The following is an 18,183-nucleotide window of genomic DNA, read 5'->3' on the forward strand; positions in this document are numbered from 1 at the left end:
AAATGGCAAAACAATACTACGGCAGGTTTCACTTCAACTGTATGTAAGCCGTCGCGTCCAATTCAGGATGTGACGTTACATTTACGCAACAATTTCTATTGGCTGATTCTGTAAAGTGACGCTCAGTCTTCAAAGCACCAATGAACCGCAGGAGAGTGCCTCGTCGCATGTGAGTACATGGGTTTTATTTCAAATAAATATGAAGCCTTTCGTTGAAAATGGCATCCAAAGCCAAGTTTTCTATTATGTTGACAGCTTGCTTCGTGTAACTTACATAATGCTCGATAGTAGAAACTCCATTCGCGCTGTACTGTCGTTAGAAGCTAAGTTGGCTAACTGTTTAAGCTAATTGACTAACGCTGGTAGTATAACGTTAGACACCAGTAGAAACTACCAGTACGTTGTAGTGGTTACCAGCTACTAACTGGTAAAACGTTGCTGTTGTGTCCTTTGTTGTATCATAGAAGCGAACACGAACAAAGATGTCAGACAGAGCTGACGTTACGATTGGAAAAACAAAGTGCAGCTCACTTAACTCAAAGATTGAAAGGCAGTGGTACACGCATAAGATGAACTTGAAATAACTTCCCTTGATGTGCCAATTCATGACATACAAAGTAAAATAATAGGCGATTAAGAAAATATAAGTTAGCATACTGCACTCCCAATAGTGTAAGATTAAAGTAACTTAAATCAGTTTTGTGTTTCACAAAGAAATATAAACAATATACAGAAAAAATGTAGCCATACCCAGTCAGAGCAGAATAACGTGTCAGTGGGTACAGGCTGTCGGTGTAAATTAGGGCCACCACAAAAGAGGAGAAGCAGTTTTTGTGTATCTGATGGACTACATGTTCAGCTAACCTGTTTCCCTCAAGCAGCTCTCTCTCTCAGAGGAGGGGTGCACCAGCAGGAGGAGAATGGAGACAGAGGAAAGAAGAACAGTGGCGAGGCCAAGGCAAAGCACAGGCGGAGGAGGATGAGAGTTGTGAACAGCATGGAAAAGAAGCCGTGCCCAGGGGGACCTGCCAGACCATGTGCCCTGCTCGTGAGCTGCAGGACCGTGAGGTGCAGAACCGCCTTCACCGTTTTGAGATCTTGGCAGGCACAGAAAGAGTTCGACGGCCCAGAGGAGACCCCTTGCGGGCTGTCAAAGAGTATTCCAGACCAGCAGCTGGAAAAGACTCAACAAACCCCACTGACCTCCGTCCACCTGCTGTTTTGCTGAAAACTGTGTGTTACCTTATTGATGACATTGCTGCGTCCCCTCACCTGCACCCATGGACTGAGGCAAGTAGCGTTTCCCCAGTCTCTGTTTTTACTGTCATCAATTAGACCTTGGTCAAGAAAAACGATTACATATAAAGGGAATTGTTAACATATATAATTGGAACTTTTGGCATCATACACACACTTGACAGTTAACCAGCACAGCTTCATGTAAGCATCCTTCAAAACAAAATGCGTGTCCAGCAACCTATTCTTAGAGTACCAACAAGGCCCAAAATGACCATATAGCAATGAGTAAATATTTGGCTTTTGGACACACAGTGTAACGCTTTTTTACATCGCACAAGCCGTATGTAACAATGCCTACAAGCTGACTGACTGAATTTATTCAGCGACCAGTGGCCGTAGAATTTACGTTAATATCTTTTGCAGAAAAACTTAGGTGAAGTATTAGAATTTAAGGATCTAGGCTGGTAAATTTGATTGTAATATGGCTAATTTGTTACAAGCCCAGTAAGAACACTTTAAAGGTCCTATGGCATGACCTTTTTTTTTTTTTTTTAATTAGTTCCCCCAGTCCTGCTCTTCTTTTGAGAAAATGAAAGCTCAGATGGGCCGATCTGGAATCTGCTCCTTATGAGGTCATAAAGAGCAAGGTTACCTCCCCTTTCTCTGCTTTGCCCACCCAGAGAATTTGGCCAACCCATGAGAGAGAGAGACATGGCTTTCAAACGAGCAAAGTGGCAGTTGGTCAAGGCCCCCCCTCTCTCCTCCTCAATAGCTACAGACACAGATATGCCACATCCTAAGGAAAGCTCATTGTGGGACTGGCTCTAGTGGCTGTAATTCTGCACCAAGGCTGAATTTTGGGAAAGAGACTTCAGATACAGTATTACGGGACCACCAAGGTCTATATAAAAGCATCCAAAGAGCACCATGTCATGGGACCTTTTTAATGTTGAAGTTGCAATAATGAATACAGAAAAATAAAACTCTTCACAAAATATATTAAGAAAATGTAACTTATCTTCCAGGTGTACAGCTTTGTCTTTGATCGGCTGCGTGGCGTGAAGCAGGACATGATCATTCAGAGGGTGTCTGGGTTGAAATGTGTGGCCATTTTAGAGCGGACGGTGCGTTTCCTTATCTATGCCTCATATCGGCTTTGCGGTGAGCCCCTGCGGCTCTACGACCCACGCATTAACGACACACACCTACAGGAGAGTCTGAGCTGGCTGTTGGATTGCTACGCAACTGAAACGGGGCCGCATCCCAACCAGGAAGAGTTCCAAGCTCTTGGTCTGCTGTACAATTTGGGTTGGTCATTGTTTTTTGTTTTTTTTAGTACAAGTTTTTGCTTTGGTGTATTTGCATCCATGTTTAAACCTCATCTAAATAAGCAGGCTATTGATGCAGAGGACTGATGGAAAAAGTTTGTCTATTAAGCAGTCCTACCCTGAATAAGTTACCATTGGCAACATAGTGTAACCCCAGTCAGGAGATTTTGTAAACGTCCTACTCAACGGCAGGCATACTTGAGTCTGCATGTTATCTGTAGCGATTTCTGCTCGAAGCAGATTCAAAACTCCTGCTTTTTGAAAGACATTTTAAAAGCTGGTCACCTGAAAGGCGTTCTTCCGACATGATTAGGATAATTTCTTCATGCGTGCTTTCTTTTTTCCTGTCTTCCCCCAGGTTCATCTCGTGCCACGCAGCACATCATGGAGCTCTCGGAGCGGCTCCGCAGCTCTCCTGCCATCGCACTCGCTCTTTCCATCAACCGAGCTTTTCTGGAGCGAAACCCCGTGCGTATGCTCCGATTGGCTCGGAGGTTGAACTTCATACAGGGCTGCGCTCTGCACCGTCACCTGGTGACGTGTCGAAGAGATCTGCTGCTCATATACAGCCACGGATACTGCAGCCGCAACTGTCGCTTTCCTCTCGACGGACTGGCTCAGCTCTTGTCCTTAGACACGTCACTCGCAGCCCGACTCTGTCGGGCGTATGGAGTGGATGTTAATCAGGGCAACCAATTGGTTTTCTCCAAGGCTGCTTTCACTGAGCCTGAGAAGGGGAAACTGCATTGTCAAACGTATCACAACATAGTGGCAGAGAAACAGAAAGATCTCAGTGTTGGGAACATCATTCACGGTTGCGTTTGACAAATAAAGAGTAAATCAGTAATACAAGTAATGATTGGTACCCATAGGGTGTGCTCCTCTTCCTCCACAGGGAGACCAGTGCTACTGGCAGGGATTTAAAGTCTAGTTTAATAACACTTCTGCAGTGGTTTCATCTTTCTACTCTTGTTAGCTTATTGGATTTGAGCCTTGGGGCATCTTTCTAGGACACATGTTCAACATAATGGTTCAGCAGTGAAAGGTTCCCTTTTTGGTTCTAGAGGTGCTTTTTAATCCTGATCATGCATTTGGTGCATTAAGATGTGAATTTCTTTAATATTGTTACTGGTCATGTTACGGTTTAAATGTTATGTTAATTTCATACCATGTTTTTTATTTTTTTTAAGCATTTCAGAAAACCTACTGTGCAACAGTGTTATTCTCATTAATGCAGTACCTCAGAAGTATTTAAATAAATGTTTTGTTACCTAAAAGAAATGCCTTTAGTCATTCTTTGAACTCGGAGAGACTTAATGGCATCTAAGCTCTCTTACCACTTGAGGGCAGCAGATATCTATAGAGGGCATCAACCTACTTCACTCCACATTTTCATGGAAACACACATTTTATAATCCAACCATAAATTATTTGCTAGATAACATTACATATCCATGATCGGAAAGGAGCTGGATGAAGAGTCTTCTTTTACCAGTCCCTTTCTCAGATGAGACAACAAACACTGTCGGTCCGTTAACAGCCAATTTTAGAGAGAGAGAGAAGTAAATATAAGCAAGTGCAAAAAGAAGTGATTAAAATGCTACAAGTGTTTTGCTTAGTGTTGTTTTTTTCAAACTTTTCCAACGCAAAAGGAACCAACCAGTTGTAGCCGGTCTTCATCTTTTGAGATGTCAACTGAACCGAACCAGTTGTAGCCGGTCTTCATCTTCTGAGATGTCAGCTGGACCAGAAGTATGTGCAGTGTGCAGGTCATTTATCGTTTTAAACGGCGGCAGGCTGCGTGCCGCTGCGTACACTGGGGGTAGTCATGCTCCCGCAGCACAGGAGTGAGAGGAGCTATTCAAGTGAATGAAGCGCAGCCTGACGCCGATCGCCTCCTGACTCACTGCTGCAGGAGCAGGGAAACCAAAAAAAAAAAAGATCCACCGATTTAAAAGAGATCAGCAGGCAACAATCGGGGAAGCAAAAGTTGCACGGATTTTACAAACGTTTATTTACAGTGACATTTCTGCTCGCTGGAGTGGGAGGACGCTTTACAATTTGTAATGCTGAAATATGAGAGAACGGAACCGGGGCGGGTGAAGGCACATGGGAGAGGACTGTCCGTGTACTCGGGGCTCTAAGAGGAAGAAAAAAAAAAAGAAAACGTGCTTGGAACTGGATTTGGCGAAGTGGGATGATTACAAAAAGTTGATCTTTGGTTCCGGACGAAGCTTTGCACAGCTACCATGCCAACCAACCTCAATGGATAGATCGACTGAGAGAGCTGTAGACACAGACTGTTAGATTTTCATTTAACTTCTCATTACAGTTGGAAGATCCCAGACTCCTTCAGAGGGGAGAGCCGATATCCAGCAAATCTGGGTTTACTGAGGCCAACATGTTGCGGTGGTCTTTGACAGCGTTGAGTCTTGCATGGACTTTGTTCATCTGCAACGTGAGCAGAAGTTATGCGCAAGAAAGACCGTAAGTAGCCTGTGTTGCATGTGTTGTCTTTTGAAGTGTGTGCTTTGCTTGAAACTCACTACAAGCATTCCCGATGTTCTCAATTGGGAATTGTAATTTACAAAACTTGTAAGTTTTTAAATAAAATGGATAAAAAAGAAATTTTGGTCACAGAAACATTGAGCATTTGAATCAAAATATGTGCTGCCAACATCTTTTTTTATTGATTTGTAATATTTCCTGCAAAATCAATGTTCTAAAATGTGAGATTGGATTTCACGTCTTTTTACGATCACAACACCTTGCCATTAATGTTTTTTTCTCAGTTTTTCATATTGGACCAGTGAGCATTCACACAGTGATGTCGAGGTAGTCTGCTCTGCTGATTTTTTCGGAGACGGTTTCTCATGCTAATTGAGATAAAGACAAATACTTAAGTAGTAGCAGTAAGCCTGGTTTATTCAATTTATCCCTCCAGACCCAGAGGCAAAATAGGCCAAATAGACTTTTGTCTCTTTGGTGTCATCAGTCAGGCGGTAGCTGCTTGGGAGCTTAATCCTGACCTTGAGAGTTGTGTTAATGGTAAAGAGTTGTAAACAATTCTTCCAAGGTAGTCCAGGGGGGAGGGGTTGAGTTCAGCTCTATGTAGTGAATTAACATTTACTGACAAATGCAGGCTTGATTCACAAAAGAGAGCTTAAATCTTTCTCATATTATACAGCTGAGCTGAGGGTGAAATTTGGGCTGAACTGAAAAGAACTGGCTGTTAAAGACTTCACCCACAAGAGAGAACACAAATCCTTCTCAGGCACTGACCAGCTCTTAGCTGAGGACAAAAGTTGGGCAAAAACAATGAGAACTGAGTACATCGAGCCATGTGATTGAAATAAGCATGGTCTCCACCACCTGATCCGGGCTCATCCAAGAGCTGGTTAAACTCACTGTAGATCAAACGCGTAGAGTCAATTTCCTCGTATTATCTTCCTTCTCCAGAAGCCTTATTTTCCAGGGGATTTTCTCATGACTCTCTCTCAGGAACTGTTGCCTCCGGCTGTAATGCTGTAGTGCTGTAATGCCAAACACCTGATCTTTCTCTCAGGCATGCAATTGGGTTTGGACTCGAGGCTTTGCTCACTCCTAATTTGTGTGATCTTCAGCTAAGTTTTCTGGGGGTGAGTTGGCCTATTTGCCTTCAAAATTAGAGTTTGAGTGACATGGTCAGGACTGAAACAAACACAGAGATGAATTCAGTATATATTGTTTCAGGTATGTGTGGGTGGCATCATTCATTTGGGATTGGCTCTTTTCTCAAATCAAGTAACTTTTTGAAACGCAACACATCATTTGGTGGATGCTTTTATCAACTGCTCCACACGCCCTTACATAACCTTGAACAGACCACACTACTAATTTAGTTATACAGGACCACACTAACAAGAGCAAAGGGTCTACAAAATGCTTGACAAATACAATTTAATATTATTATGTCTGTGTTACCTGAGAGCTATAGTTCCTCAGCGCCAGATGGCATATTCATTCATCTAAATAAAACTTAAATTGAGCTTTTTTTTTTCTTCCTTTAGACTGTTGATAAGCATCAAAGAATGACCTTTGCTCTGTGGCCTCAGTGACAGGCGTCTTCCCTAAATTAAATGTCAGAGTGACTGTGTGGAATCTCAGTCGTTATTATTTTTCAAAACACACGCCAAGGTTCTGTCAGAGGTGCCAGACCACCCAAAGAGAACACTAGAGCAGAAAGCTCTCTGGCCAACAGGTACCGTGTCCCTGGTAAACATTGCAATTAAACCTGATCTCGCACAAATCCATGTGGAATGTCCCTGTTTGTAATTGTATGTGTGTTTTGTTATGCATGTGGACGTGTGTGCGCAGGGAGAAAGCGAGAAGCGGGCAACAGAAATGTGAATTTATGCTTAGTTCACCTGTTTGACTTCTTGCAAGAGAACTCAATGACATACACTTACAGTGGTACGTGGTATCATAAGAAGTGCAATTCATATTTGTCAGCATACAGCTCTGTCCTCCTCATGTCTCTTTTTTTCTCTGACCTCTCACCTCTCCCTCTGTTTTGCCACTTCTACTTTTTCTCCTCCTCTGTGTACTCTCATGTCCTCTGCTCTCCTTCCATATCACCTTCCCCTTGCTCTTCTCACAGGGGCTATTTGGTCGCTGCGCCCTCGGTGTTTCGAGCAGGCGTAGAGGAGAGCGTGAGCGTAACCATCTTTAACGCGAAAGCAGAAACGCGCGTCCAGGTGCAGCTGACAGTGAAGGGACAGACGGTCGCCCACAGCCACGGCTCAGTGCTCGGTGAGAACAACGCTAAGGTTACACTGGCACAATGCATCACTTTTAGAGCGAAAACTTGCACTAACAAGTTGAGCTATGAGACACCTACTTTGTGTGATTTATTTAAAGGATGTACAGAGCAGACATGCTAAGGCAAAAACATAGACGTATTTCGAAAAGCACACACAACGTGAGCCCGATTGACCTTTGCCCTCACTGTGTGCTCCTGCCCAGCTATGCTTTTAATTATCTTCGATTGGAGGCACCAGTTCAGCCTATCCCACCAGTCACTTAGTGTATACAGTGTGTGATTTGTTTGACAGCACCATTAATAGATGGTGCTTGCTATACCTCGAGTGGCATAGAGACAGGCTGCAGCTGGATTTCCTGCTAACCCAGTGTGAACACCTCCAGGCGAACTCAACCACAGTCTAGTAGCTCTCATAACCACTGGATGTTAATGGTATTATACAGATGAACTGTGATACAAGTATGTGAAAATCCCACATTAAAATATCTCGTTGTTTCCATTTTAGACAAAGGCACCATCAAACTAAAGGTGAGTCTGTTCAACTTGGTTCTCATTTGTCTTCCTCAGCAGTGGCCTACAGTAATATGCATGCTGCTTTCCAGAGATGTTTAAAATGCACGGCGCTGTTTAGCAGTGACAGCTGCACAGTAGTGAGAGCCCCTTGTCCGTTGTGTGCACATTCCTCAGGCAACATGCAAATCAACACTAACATTATTTGTAATGCAACATCTGTCTCTGCTCATTCATTGGGAATAAGGTAACAGCCTCAATATAATATGCAACAGCTGTTGACGTGCATGTATGGTCGGCCGCCCCCGAAGGCTGGAATAGATCAATCTAGTAAACACAACTTGATTCTTCCCCTCTGTCTGTCTCTCTCTCTCTCTCTCTCTCTCTCTCTCTCTCTCTCTCTCTCTCTCTCTCTCTCCCCCCCCCTCCCTGTAACCTCCACCCTCATTCTCGTGAAATACAGTCATGTGTAGTGTGCTGTGTTATAGCTTGGCATCTTCCTCTGGTGTTCACATTTTTTTTGTTATGCTGTAGCTTTACTTCTATAAAAATTGTATTTTAAATGTTAAAACAAGGTCAGTTGTGTACAGCTACCTGGAGTAAACATTTCAAATTGACCTAATTTACTCTTTTGTTAAATCCTCTTTTTGCGTGTGTGTGTGCGCGTGTGTGCGCGTGTGTGCGTGTGTGCGTGTGTGCGCGTGCGTGCAGGTTCCCTCGGGGCTAAGAGGCCAGGCCCATCTGAAGGTGTGGGGGAACCGTCACCTCACAGAGGGAGGCTACATCTTCCACAACTACACCACCGTCACAGTGGAGAGCAAGGGCACAGCTGTCTTCGTCCAGACTGACAAGCCCGTCTACAAACCCAAACATAAAGGTTCCCTCATAGTGCACCTGGTAGTTAATCACTGCACAGAAATGCAGATAACCAAGGCTCATTTTTTTTTAGGGTTTTGTCAGAGAGTCAAATTTGGTTTAAGAAAATCAGCCAAAAGATGCCGTCATGTTGACGCTGGATTCAAACTGAAGAACAAAGATGAAAATAAGTGCTGCGATTATGTGATCCTGATAGGTGTTATGGTGTATTCTGATTGGGATATAGCATTTGAATCCATCAAATGAATTCAGACAGTTAATTTGGTCAGGGAACAAGAATTTTGAACTTGGTCCATGATGGGCCACATTCATTGATCCGTACAGAAATACTAGTAAATATTCTTATGCATGACGGTTTTCATTTTAAAATCATGCAAACCTGCTGTATTTTACAATATTGTTTCTTTTTCTGCCTTTAGTGTTCATCAATGTGTACACTGTCACCCCCGACCTGAGGCCAGTAAATGACAAGGTAATTTTGTTTCCAAATCGGTGTTTACGTTATACAATTGACACATTCCCCTTTTTACCATATGACTTTGGCAATAGAATGACAACATATTTAGCATGAACATACTTTTCCAGCCCTAATTGCTGGAATTAAAGAGGAGAAACCTGGTCTGGAGTGCAGAGAAATGTACAGTTACCTATTTACAGGAGCCAAGCTAGAGTCCTTCCCCTCTTGGAATGTTAGCAAAGGCTCCAAATATACTGTGCAACTATGCAGACAGACGGTTTATTGATGTTTGCAGCTATAAAGCTCTGCTGCTGGTACAGCGCAATACTCACTTTCACAGATGGATGATTGTTGGATAAGGAACGAGTGGGGAGAAGCGTTGGGAAGAGGCTTAGGATCCTCTTTAGGCTTCACAGGTTGTATTTAATTCATAATGTTTTGCTCTTGTCTTTCTCTTTTTTTTTTTTTTTTTTTTGTTTTGCAGATTGAGGCGTATGTTTTGGTGAGTGGAGGCTGGCGAGACCACCCAGGGGACAGTGGCAATTTTAGTTCCCAGTCTGGTCGAAGATTACAGAGCAGAAGTCAGGGCAGCTCACCTAGATAACAGGGTGCTCTTTGGAACAGTACAAGGATAAACAACATGAAAGAAACCTCTTCTCTTGTTGGCTCTTGGTTTTGTCTTTATCAGTCCCCCCCACACACACACAACTCCACACACACACTGTGTCTCCCTCTCTCATCCTTACTTCCCTTGTTCATTTATTGTCTCTGTCTCTTCCCAGATCTTGAGTTGTTTTTTGGGCAAATAAGAAGCTTCGGGAAGCCCGTGCATGACTTATAGCTAGTGACAAACACGTGGATGTTCTCTTTCTCTACTCTCTTACCTTAAACCTACTTTGACAGTGGTCTGACAGGAGCCAGGCCTCTGGGTCAAGTTCAGTACAAGGACTGTTAGACCTGACTCAACAATTGTCACTGTGTAATGACAATATGCAAATGAATAACTAACATACACACATGTGTAAGGAGTCATCTTAACCCTGGTTTCTGAACGTCTAATTTAATCTGTCAGGATCCAAGAGGATCCAGGATGGTCCAGTGGAAAAGTCTAAAATCTGTCTGCTGTGGTGAGCCACCTCTTCTGTAATGTATTTGCACCATCATTGTGCAGCTGATAGATTCAAATTTTATTGCAGTGCTTCTCTAGGTCATATTTTTACTGAAGTGATGGATTTTCTACTATTTTTGTGCTGTACTGTAATGTACTGTCGTATCAGGATGTATGTATATGGTTACTCTACTATCGAGCATACAAGCATCGAAGGTGTTAACTAGAGTTCTCTGTCCTACAGGCGTTGTGAACATGAGTTTCCCTCTGTCTGACCAGCCTGTGTTTGGAGAGTGGTTTATCTTTGTGGAGGTGCAGGGCCACACCTATAACAAGTCGTTTGAAGTGCAGAAATATGGTGAGACCGTGCACGTACAAGAGTAAATCACATTGTTTATCAAGAGTACTTTGTAGAGTAAATTCCCCAGTAGTTCTTTCTTGTGTTTCTATTTCTAGTGGTAATATGCTGACAGTCCATGTTTAGTGTATTTTGTTTGTTTGTGGAGCAAATTAAACGTTAAATTGAATTCATTCATTAATTGTTTCAGAAATAATAGACATCTTTAGAGACAAGAAGACACTCCTGCAATGAGTGTTGTTGTAGAATGACATTATTTTATGCAGAAAGCCACAAGACATAATACAAGTAACACTCTTGTCACCTTGCTCACAGTGATGCCCAAGTTTGAATTGATGATTGATCCACCGCCCTACATCCGTGATCTGAGCTCATGCGAGCAAGCTACTGTCAGGGCCAAGTAAGTCACTTCAAATTCATCATCATAGAATATATCAAACAAAAGTGGCCCTTGTCTTTTGTGAGGGGGACTTTTGTTTGGCTCACTGTCCATGAAATGGCGGTACATGTAGTAACTCTGTTTTAATACATTTATCATGCTTTTTAATTGTTTCTTGATTCACTGACCTTGGCTGCCTTGTAGATGTAGTGGTCTCTGACATGTCAATGTTGTACAGGTATACGTTTGGGAAACCAGTGACAGGGAAGTTGACAGTGAATATGACAGTGAATGGCGTGGGCTACTACCATGATGAGATGGGCCATCCTGTGATTAAAACCATGGAGGTCAGTTTTTTTATTCCCTGGTCAACAGGTATCCTGATACTGCGTGTTAATGCTCCTGTTTAGGAATTTAACAGCAAATTCAAGGCTGATTGTGTTGTCTGAATTGTTTGTTTGGGCTGAACTTTGTTCATGCTATTATTATCATACATACATTGTAATTAATTATTATTATGGGTGATTTGAAACCCTGCCACTAGAATTATGTTCCACACATTCACAACACCAGATCACTCCTCCTCTGTTTTTCTTAGATCAAAGGTTCTGCAAACTTCAGCCTGTGTGTCAAAGAAATGATGCCTTTGGATGTAGCCGACCACTTCAGGGGCACTGTGAGCATTTGGGCGTCAGTGACGAGCATAGATGGGAGCAGGCAAACCACATTTGACGATTCAACACCCGTCCATAAACAACTCATCGACATCAAGTACTCCAAGGACACGCGCAAACAGTTCAAGCCTGGTCTGCCTTACAAAGGGAAGGTGAGACAGCAAAATGTTTGTCAGGTCTAACAGCATTGGTTCATATCTATCCTGTTGTCTGCTTTTTGTATTTTCCCACCTACGCTTTGTTAACTCTCTCCCTTTAGATTGAGGTGACCTACCCTGATGGGAGCCCAGCTGATGGGGTGAGGGTTCGTGTCAAGGCAGAGCTGACCCCCAAGGACAACGTCTACACCAGCGAGCTGATCTCCAAAGACGGCCAGGCCACCTTTGAGATCCCCTCCATCCCTACCGCTGCCCAGTATGTCTGGCTAGAGGTCAGTGGCTGTAGTAGCAGCAGTTTCTAGTGTTAGGTGATATAAACAGGGTGAAGTGGGAAGCTAACTGTCAGGGAACAAACAGTGAGGCAATGAGGAGAACGGAGGGTTTTTTATTCACCCAAAAAATACAAAACAATATAAACCAAGAACTTAATATCTAGGCCCATGAAAGAGGTCAACAAAATATAACTTTACTCAAAAATAGCAACAACGAAACAAGATATGAACTAAACAAACCGACCTAACTGAATGAGACAAAAGGGGACATATACTGTATACTGGCTTGGCCATACCAAATTACACACAAGGGGAAAACCAAGATAGACATAAACTATGCAAAACTTTTTTTTTATTTGTCATTTGATATAGACCAAGGTGACTTCCATCGACGGCAAGACAGTTGGAGACCAGTACCTGCCCAGCTACCTGTCTATCAGTAGCTGGTACTCTCCCAGCAGGTGTCACATCCAGATTCAGAGCCCCAGCGCCCCCCTCAAGGTCCGTGTTGCCATTTTTCTGTCTAAATCCCCTTTGAACGTGGATTGTTGTTGCTTTGGGTTGAAACCTCATTATCATCATAATCCTACAGTGTCATCAGTAACATGATGATGTATTTGAATCTTTATGTGTGCGATAGGTCGGCCAAGAAGCAGAAGTTGCTTTTAAATCCACTTGTCCCTGTAACTTCACCCTACACTACGAGGTGGCATCCAGGGGGAACATCATCCTATCAGGCCAACAACCAGCCAACCTGACTGCCTCGCACCGAGGAAAAAGGGCAACAGTCACATTTGAAAAAAACATTCACACCACCCAGCTGCCTCCCTCCGCCTCTGGTAAGTACGTTTTTATCCCTTGGATTTTAATAGATTGGTTTACACTTGTTAGGAAGTCTGTTGTGTTTTTTAGTAGTTTCATTGTAGTAGCAGTTAGCAGGCCAGCACTTTATTAAAGCATCACGCACCCAGCATCTTTATCACCGATGTCTTTAAACGTCAGAATACCAGATAGTCTTTATGAAGACTGTGTCCTTTTTGCGGTCCCTCTGCCAGGTGTTGCAGACTCCTCCTCCTCCCAGGCCGAGATGGACAGCTGCGTGTCGTATCTGCGTTTCCCTGTTAGCCACAGCATGGCACCACTCAGCCGTCTGCTAGTCTACTATGTGAGGGAAAATGGCGAAGGTGTCACGGACAGTCTGCAAATCCCCATCCAGCCTAACTTTGAGAACCAGGTTTGCATTATTGAAACATAAGGCTTCAATGTACATGAAAAAGGCTTTATTCCCTGCTTTCTCCTGCCCATTGGTACTCCACACAGAGGGCATTCGAGTATATATGATTTATATCGGCATTATTCACCACAACATGTGAATGAATAGACAAAAATCTTTCTCTTTATAAACTTTTATTTCTCCTGAGCAAAGCATTTTTATCTGTAATACCCTTTATTCGCCTATTTATTCACCTGTATTAACACACATTCATATACAAACATATTAAACCTATGGTAACTGGGGCGATGGTCCTTGCCCAGACATTGATGTTCGATAGGAATTAGTTATTATAAAAATAGTATAGCTTTGTTGTGTAATATTTAGTAAAAACCTGGGAAAACATTTTGAAGCTGAGTCCAAGTATCCATGCACCAGCTCTGTCCACAGTGTAATGTCTGTAAACAAACAGCTGTGTTGGCCTGGGAGAGCTCCCCAGTTCCTGCCTGCATTAGGTGGAGTTAACTCCCTGAAGTATTTACAGCTCCCTGGTATGCCATTACGTGTGTGTGTGTGTGTGTGTGTGTGTGTGTGTGTGTGTGTGTGTGTGTGTGTGTGTGTGTGTGTGTGTGTGTGTGTGTGTGTGTGTGTGTGTGTGTGTGTGTGTGTGTGTGTGTGTGTGTGTGTGTGTGTGTGTGTGTGTGTGTGTGTGTGTGTGTGTGTGTGTGTGTGTGTTGGAGGGGGGTTGCGAGGGCATGATTAGACAGAGGCCGTAGGAGATGAGAGGGGTTGTGACAACAGAGGATGACAGGTTACAGAGTGGTGAAAGGAGGGCATCTAATTTGTGACTGAGCGCTGCTGAAAAATAGTTTTCACGTGTGAAAGTTCATGGCGGACTCTCACCATCCCTCCCTCTTTCAAAGTCTGTAGTTTTCCACTCTCTGTCCTTATGTTTCCCATCACATCATACTATTTAACAGTGTAGGATTGTCTACTGTACATGATATAGAAAATAAGAACTACTAAAGAACTATCAGGCAACACTGCCAACTAGTGCGGACACATTTATCAATTAATTAATTAGAAGATCAACATAAAAGGAATCAACAACTTTAATAATTGATTTATCATTTATGTTATTTATCAGAAAAAAGTGAGGATTTGTTTTTGAAAATTGGCATTTTTTACTGTTATAAACCCAATGCTTAATGAATTGACTGAACTAAAAATGTGTCAGCAGATTAATCAATTAATTAATTAAAGATTAATAGCTAAACAAATCGTTAGTTGCATCACTGCTGCCAACTATTGGTTGAGGTTGAATGCACAATATTGTCGTCTAAACAACTTGTTGTGTAAATGCATGCTGGTCCATAGAAATGTTATGGTTAAGGTTATCGTCTGTTGAATTGTGTTGGTTGGTTTGCAGGTGTCTGTTTCTCTGTCAAATAATGAGTCCATGCCAGGGGACCCCGTGACCCTGCACGTCCGGGGAGAAAAAGGCTCCTGTGTATGTGTGGCCACTGTGGATAAGAGCCTTTATCTATTAAAGCCCGAATTCCAGCTCAGTCCAGACAAGGTCGGTCCTAAGTTTAGTGGTATTTTGCTATCACGATGTCCACCTTAAAATGTGAATTAATCTTTTATTAAGTCTTAACTGTTGTTTTTCTTAAAACAAGGAAATGAATGTGTTTCCTCTGGGCAGGTGTTTAGAGAGCTAGCAGAATTTGACGTTTCCGATGCCTTCGGCATTCTTAAAGATGACGGACACTTCTGGTGGCCTGGGCTGTCGTTAAAGAGACGCAGGCGCTCCTCTGTGTTCCCATGGCACTGGGACATCACAAAGGACGCACGCTTCGCTTTCTCAGTGAGAACATACACACACATTGTTTAAAGAGCCCACAGTGATGGTACAGGTATAAGAAATAGTAATCATTGTGTGTTTTTATTTCTCTGTATGTTTAACACAGGAAACAGGGCTGGTTGTGATGACAGATATGGTGAGTTTAAACCACCGGCAAAGTGGAAGTATGTACACCGACGAGGCCGTTCCTGCCTTCCAGCCGCACACCTCCACCTTAGTGGCTGCCATGCACTCTCGACCCACAACCAGGTAAAGGACAAGCTATAGAGAGGTCAGAGGTCGTCTCTGGGCATCAACAAGTGTTGTCCTATTTCAAAAGTTTTCTTAACTCATATAAAACCTAATGACTATTTAATAGATGAAACCCACATGCTTTCTCAGATTTCTCTGTTAGGATGGTCTCTCTAACCATTAAAGGTCCCTGTATGTGAGTTGTTGTTATTATTATTATTATTATTATTATTATTATTATTATTCCACTCTCCTTAATGCCGGATGGTAGAAAACAAGTTATTGATGAAAATCCACTGTGATCTTTGACTAGACCACACACAGTTGCTTAGGCATGACTCTTTTATTATACTCTTTTAACAATTAGAAACAATTTGAAAGCAAACCCATGAGAGCAGTAATTACTTAATGCTTCCTAGAACTATATTCTAGTAACCATTAGTCAACATTTCAGTATTTGTCATGCCTAAGGTCTCCAAAACGAGTAATAGACCAGAAAGAGAAAAACATGACAAAAGAAAAGTTTTGTTGGTTTGTCCATATTTTAGGTCTGCATTCCTTAATGCCACAAATACTTCTCATTCTAGTGATGAACATTAAACACATGACATTACTTGACTGATGTCAGTGTAGAATCCAGAACAATATAATTTATGCAATCATGGTGTTGTTTTATTGTGAGCAGCTGAAACCTTTTATTGATGTCAGCTTGTGTTTTGGTTGCAGAGCAGAGAAGCGTAGGCGTACATTTTTCCCAGAGACTTGGGTGTGGCACTGCCTCAACGTCAGGTATTTAAATCTTTGTATAAATATATATGTGTGTGTGTGTGTGTGTGTGTGTGTGTGTGTGTGTGTGTGTGTGTGTGTGTGTGTGTGTTACATGCCTGAGGCTAGAAATATCAGGTGCATCAGATTGTCTATACTTATATGGGATTTAGTCACAATCTAAAGCATTTAGAAGAGCAGAGAGATGGAGTGGGGAAGAGAAGAGTGTAGAAAACATACAAAACCCTGTAGGGATGAAACAGACAGGAGACCAAAAGAAAGAAACAGGAAGAGGAAAAAAAGGTGCCAGTACCCTAATTCAGCAGTTGACATGACTGTTGCGTGTGTCTTGGATATATTTATAATCATACAGTACGTATATCTTGTAGGGGTGACCCCGAATAGTCGACAGACGAATCGTCGTCTGAAAATGTGGTTATGATAATTCCATTCGGCTATGTGGAGGTGCTGAATGTCTGATTTTACATAGAATTGCTTGGCTTTTCACAATAAATCATGATATACAGTGGGGGAAATAAGTATTTGACCCCTTGCTGATTTTGCAGGTTTGCCCACTTACAAAGAATGCAAAAATCTACAATTTTAATCATATGTACATTCTAACAGTGAATGACAGGATCCCAAAGAAAATTCCACACAATCACATCATATGAATTTTTTAAAATTGATAACCATCTGATGAGGAAAAACAAGTATTTGACCCCCTGGACAAACAGCATGTTAATATTTTGTAGAAAAGCCATTATTGGCCAGCACAGATGTCAAACGGTTTTTATAGTTGGTGACAAGGTTTGTGCACATTTCGGCAGGGATGTTGGCCCACTCCTCCCTGCAGACAGCCTCCAAATCATTCAGGTTCCGAGGTTGTCGCCTGGCAACTCGAATTTTAAGCTCCCTCCAAAGATTTTCAATCGGATTCAGGTCTGGAGACTGGCTAGGCCACTCCAGAACCTTGATGTGCTTCTTCTTCAGCCACTCTTTTGTTGCTTTGGCGGTGTGCTTAGGGTTGTTGTCGTGCTGAAACACCCATCCTCGACCCATCTTCAGCTCTCTCTCTGAGGGAAGGAGATGTCGGTCCAGAATTCCACGATACATGGCCCCGTCCATCCTCCCCTCAATACGATGGAGTTGTCCCGTCCCCTTGGCTGAAAAGCACCCCCAAAGCATGATGTTGCCACCACCATGCTTGACGGTGGGGATGGTGTTCTTTGGGTTGTACTCGGTGTTCTTTGCCCTCCAAACACGACGAGTTGAGTTGAGGCCAAAAAGTTCTATTTTGGTCTCATCTGACCACATCACCTTCTTCCAGGCCTCTTCTGAGTCGTCCAGGTGGTGAATGCCGAACTTCATGCGGGCCTGTACATGTTTCTTCTTGAGCAGGGGGACCTTGCGTGCGCTGCAGGATTTCAATCCATGACGGCGTAGTGTGTTACCAACCGTTTCTTTTGTAACTGTGGTCCCAGCTGCTTTCAGTTGATTCATCAGTTCCCCCCTTGTGGTTTTGGGATGATTCCTCACCGTTCGCATGATCAGGGACACCCCACGAGGCAAGATCTTGTGTGGAGGCCCAGACCGAGGGAGGTTGGCGGTGGTGTGGTGCTTCTTCCATTTCCTGATAACTGCACCGACAGTTGATCTTTTCTCTCCAAGTTGCTTTCCGATTCTCTTGTAGCCCATCCCAGCCTTGTGCAGATCAACAATCTTGTCCCTGATGTCCGTAGAAAGCTCTTTGGTCTTGCCCATGTTGGTGATGTTGGATGCTGGTTGTTTGGGTGTTGACAGGTGTCTTTTATACAGGTAACAAGGTGAGGCAGGTGTATTTGATGTAGATAATTGGTTCGGATTGGGGCTGTGTCTTAAAGAAAGACTAACTGGCTTGTAGGAGCCAGAATACTTGCTGTTTGTCCAGGGGGTCAAATACTTGTTTTT

The 18,183-nt window shown here is 42.9% G+C and overlaps 2 protein-coding genes across 2 annotated transcripts in view; both read left to right on the forward strand.

Moving 5' to 3' along the window:
• The first annotated feature begins 64 nt into the window (after positions 1 to 64).
• sac3d1 (SAC3 domain containing 1) lies at positions 65 to 3,838 on the forward strand. Its single transcript, XM_028587669.1, has 4 exons — positions 65 to 169; positions 882 to 1,290; positions 2,265 to 2,547; positions 2,926 to 3,838. The coding sequence occupies exons 1-4, from the start codon at positions 141 to 143 to the stop codon at positions 3,390 to 3,392; spliced, it is 1,188 nt and encodes a 395-aa protein (XP_028443470.1). The 5' UTR covers positions 65 to 140; the 3' UTR covers positions 3,393 to 3,838.
• Positions 3,839 to 4,400: 562 nt separating this feature from the next.
• Positions 4,401 to 18,183, forward strand: part of cpamd8 (C3 and PZP like alpha-2-macroglobulin domain containing 8) — a 42,927-nt gene continuing 29,144 nt past the window's right edge. The window contains exons 1-19 of the mRNA XM_028587880.1: positions 4,401 to 5,054; positions 7,207 to 7,358; positions 7,874 to 7,896; positions 8,590 to 8,755; positions 9,174 to 9,226; positions 9,696 to 9,713; positions 10,284 to 10,338; positions 10,564 to 10,677; positions 10,993 to 11,077; positions 11,295 to 11,403; positions 11,655 to 11,882; positions 11,990 to 12,160; positions 12,533 to 12,661; positions 12,801 to 12,999; positions 13,216 to 13,394; positions 14,803 to 14,952; positions 15,079 to 15,240; positions 15,344 to 15,486; positions 16,195 to 16,257. Coding sequence (XP_028443681.1) covers positions 4,969 to 5,054; positions 7,207 to 7,358; positions 7,874 to 7,896; positions 8,590 to 8,755; positions 9,174 to 9,226; positions 9,696 to 9,713; positions 10,284 to 10,338; positions 10,564 to 10,677; positions 10,993 to 11,077; positions 11,295 to 11,403; positions 11,655 to 11,882; positions 11,990 to 12,160; positions 12,533 to 12,661; positions 12,801 to 12,999; positions 13,216 to 13,394; positions 14,803 to 14,952; positions 15,079 to 15,240; positions 15,344 to 15,486; positions 16,195 to 16,257 — 2,285 coding nt within the window. The 5' untranslated portion in view covers positions 4,401 to 4,968. The remainder of the gene's footprint in view (positions 5,055 to 7,206; positions 7,359 to 7,873; positions 7,897 to 8,589; positions 8,756 to 9,173; positions 9,227 to 9,695; positions 9,714 to 10,283; positions 10,339 to 10,563; positions 10,678 to 10,992; positions 11,078 to 11,294; positions 11,404 to 11,654; positions 11,883 to 11,989; positions 12,161 to 12,532; positions 12,662 to 12,800; positions 13,000 to 13,215; positions 13,395 to 14,802; positions 14,953 to 15,078; positions 15,241 to 15,343; positions 15,487 to 16,194; positions 16,258 to 18,183) is intronic.

This window comes from Perca flavescens, chromosome 9 (assembly GCF_004354835.1).
Source record: "Perca flavescens isolate YP-PL-M2 chromosome 9, PFLA_1.0, whole genome shotgun sequence".
Lineage (NCBI taxonomy): Eukaryota > Metazoa > Chordata > Actinopteri > Perciformes > Percidae > Perca > Perca flavescens.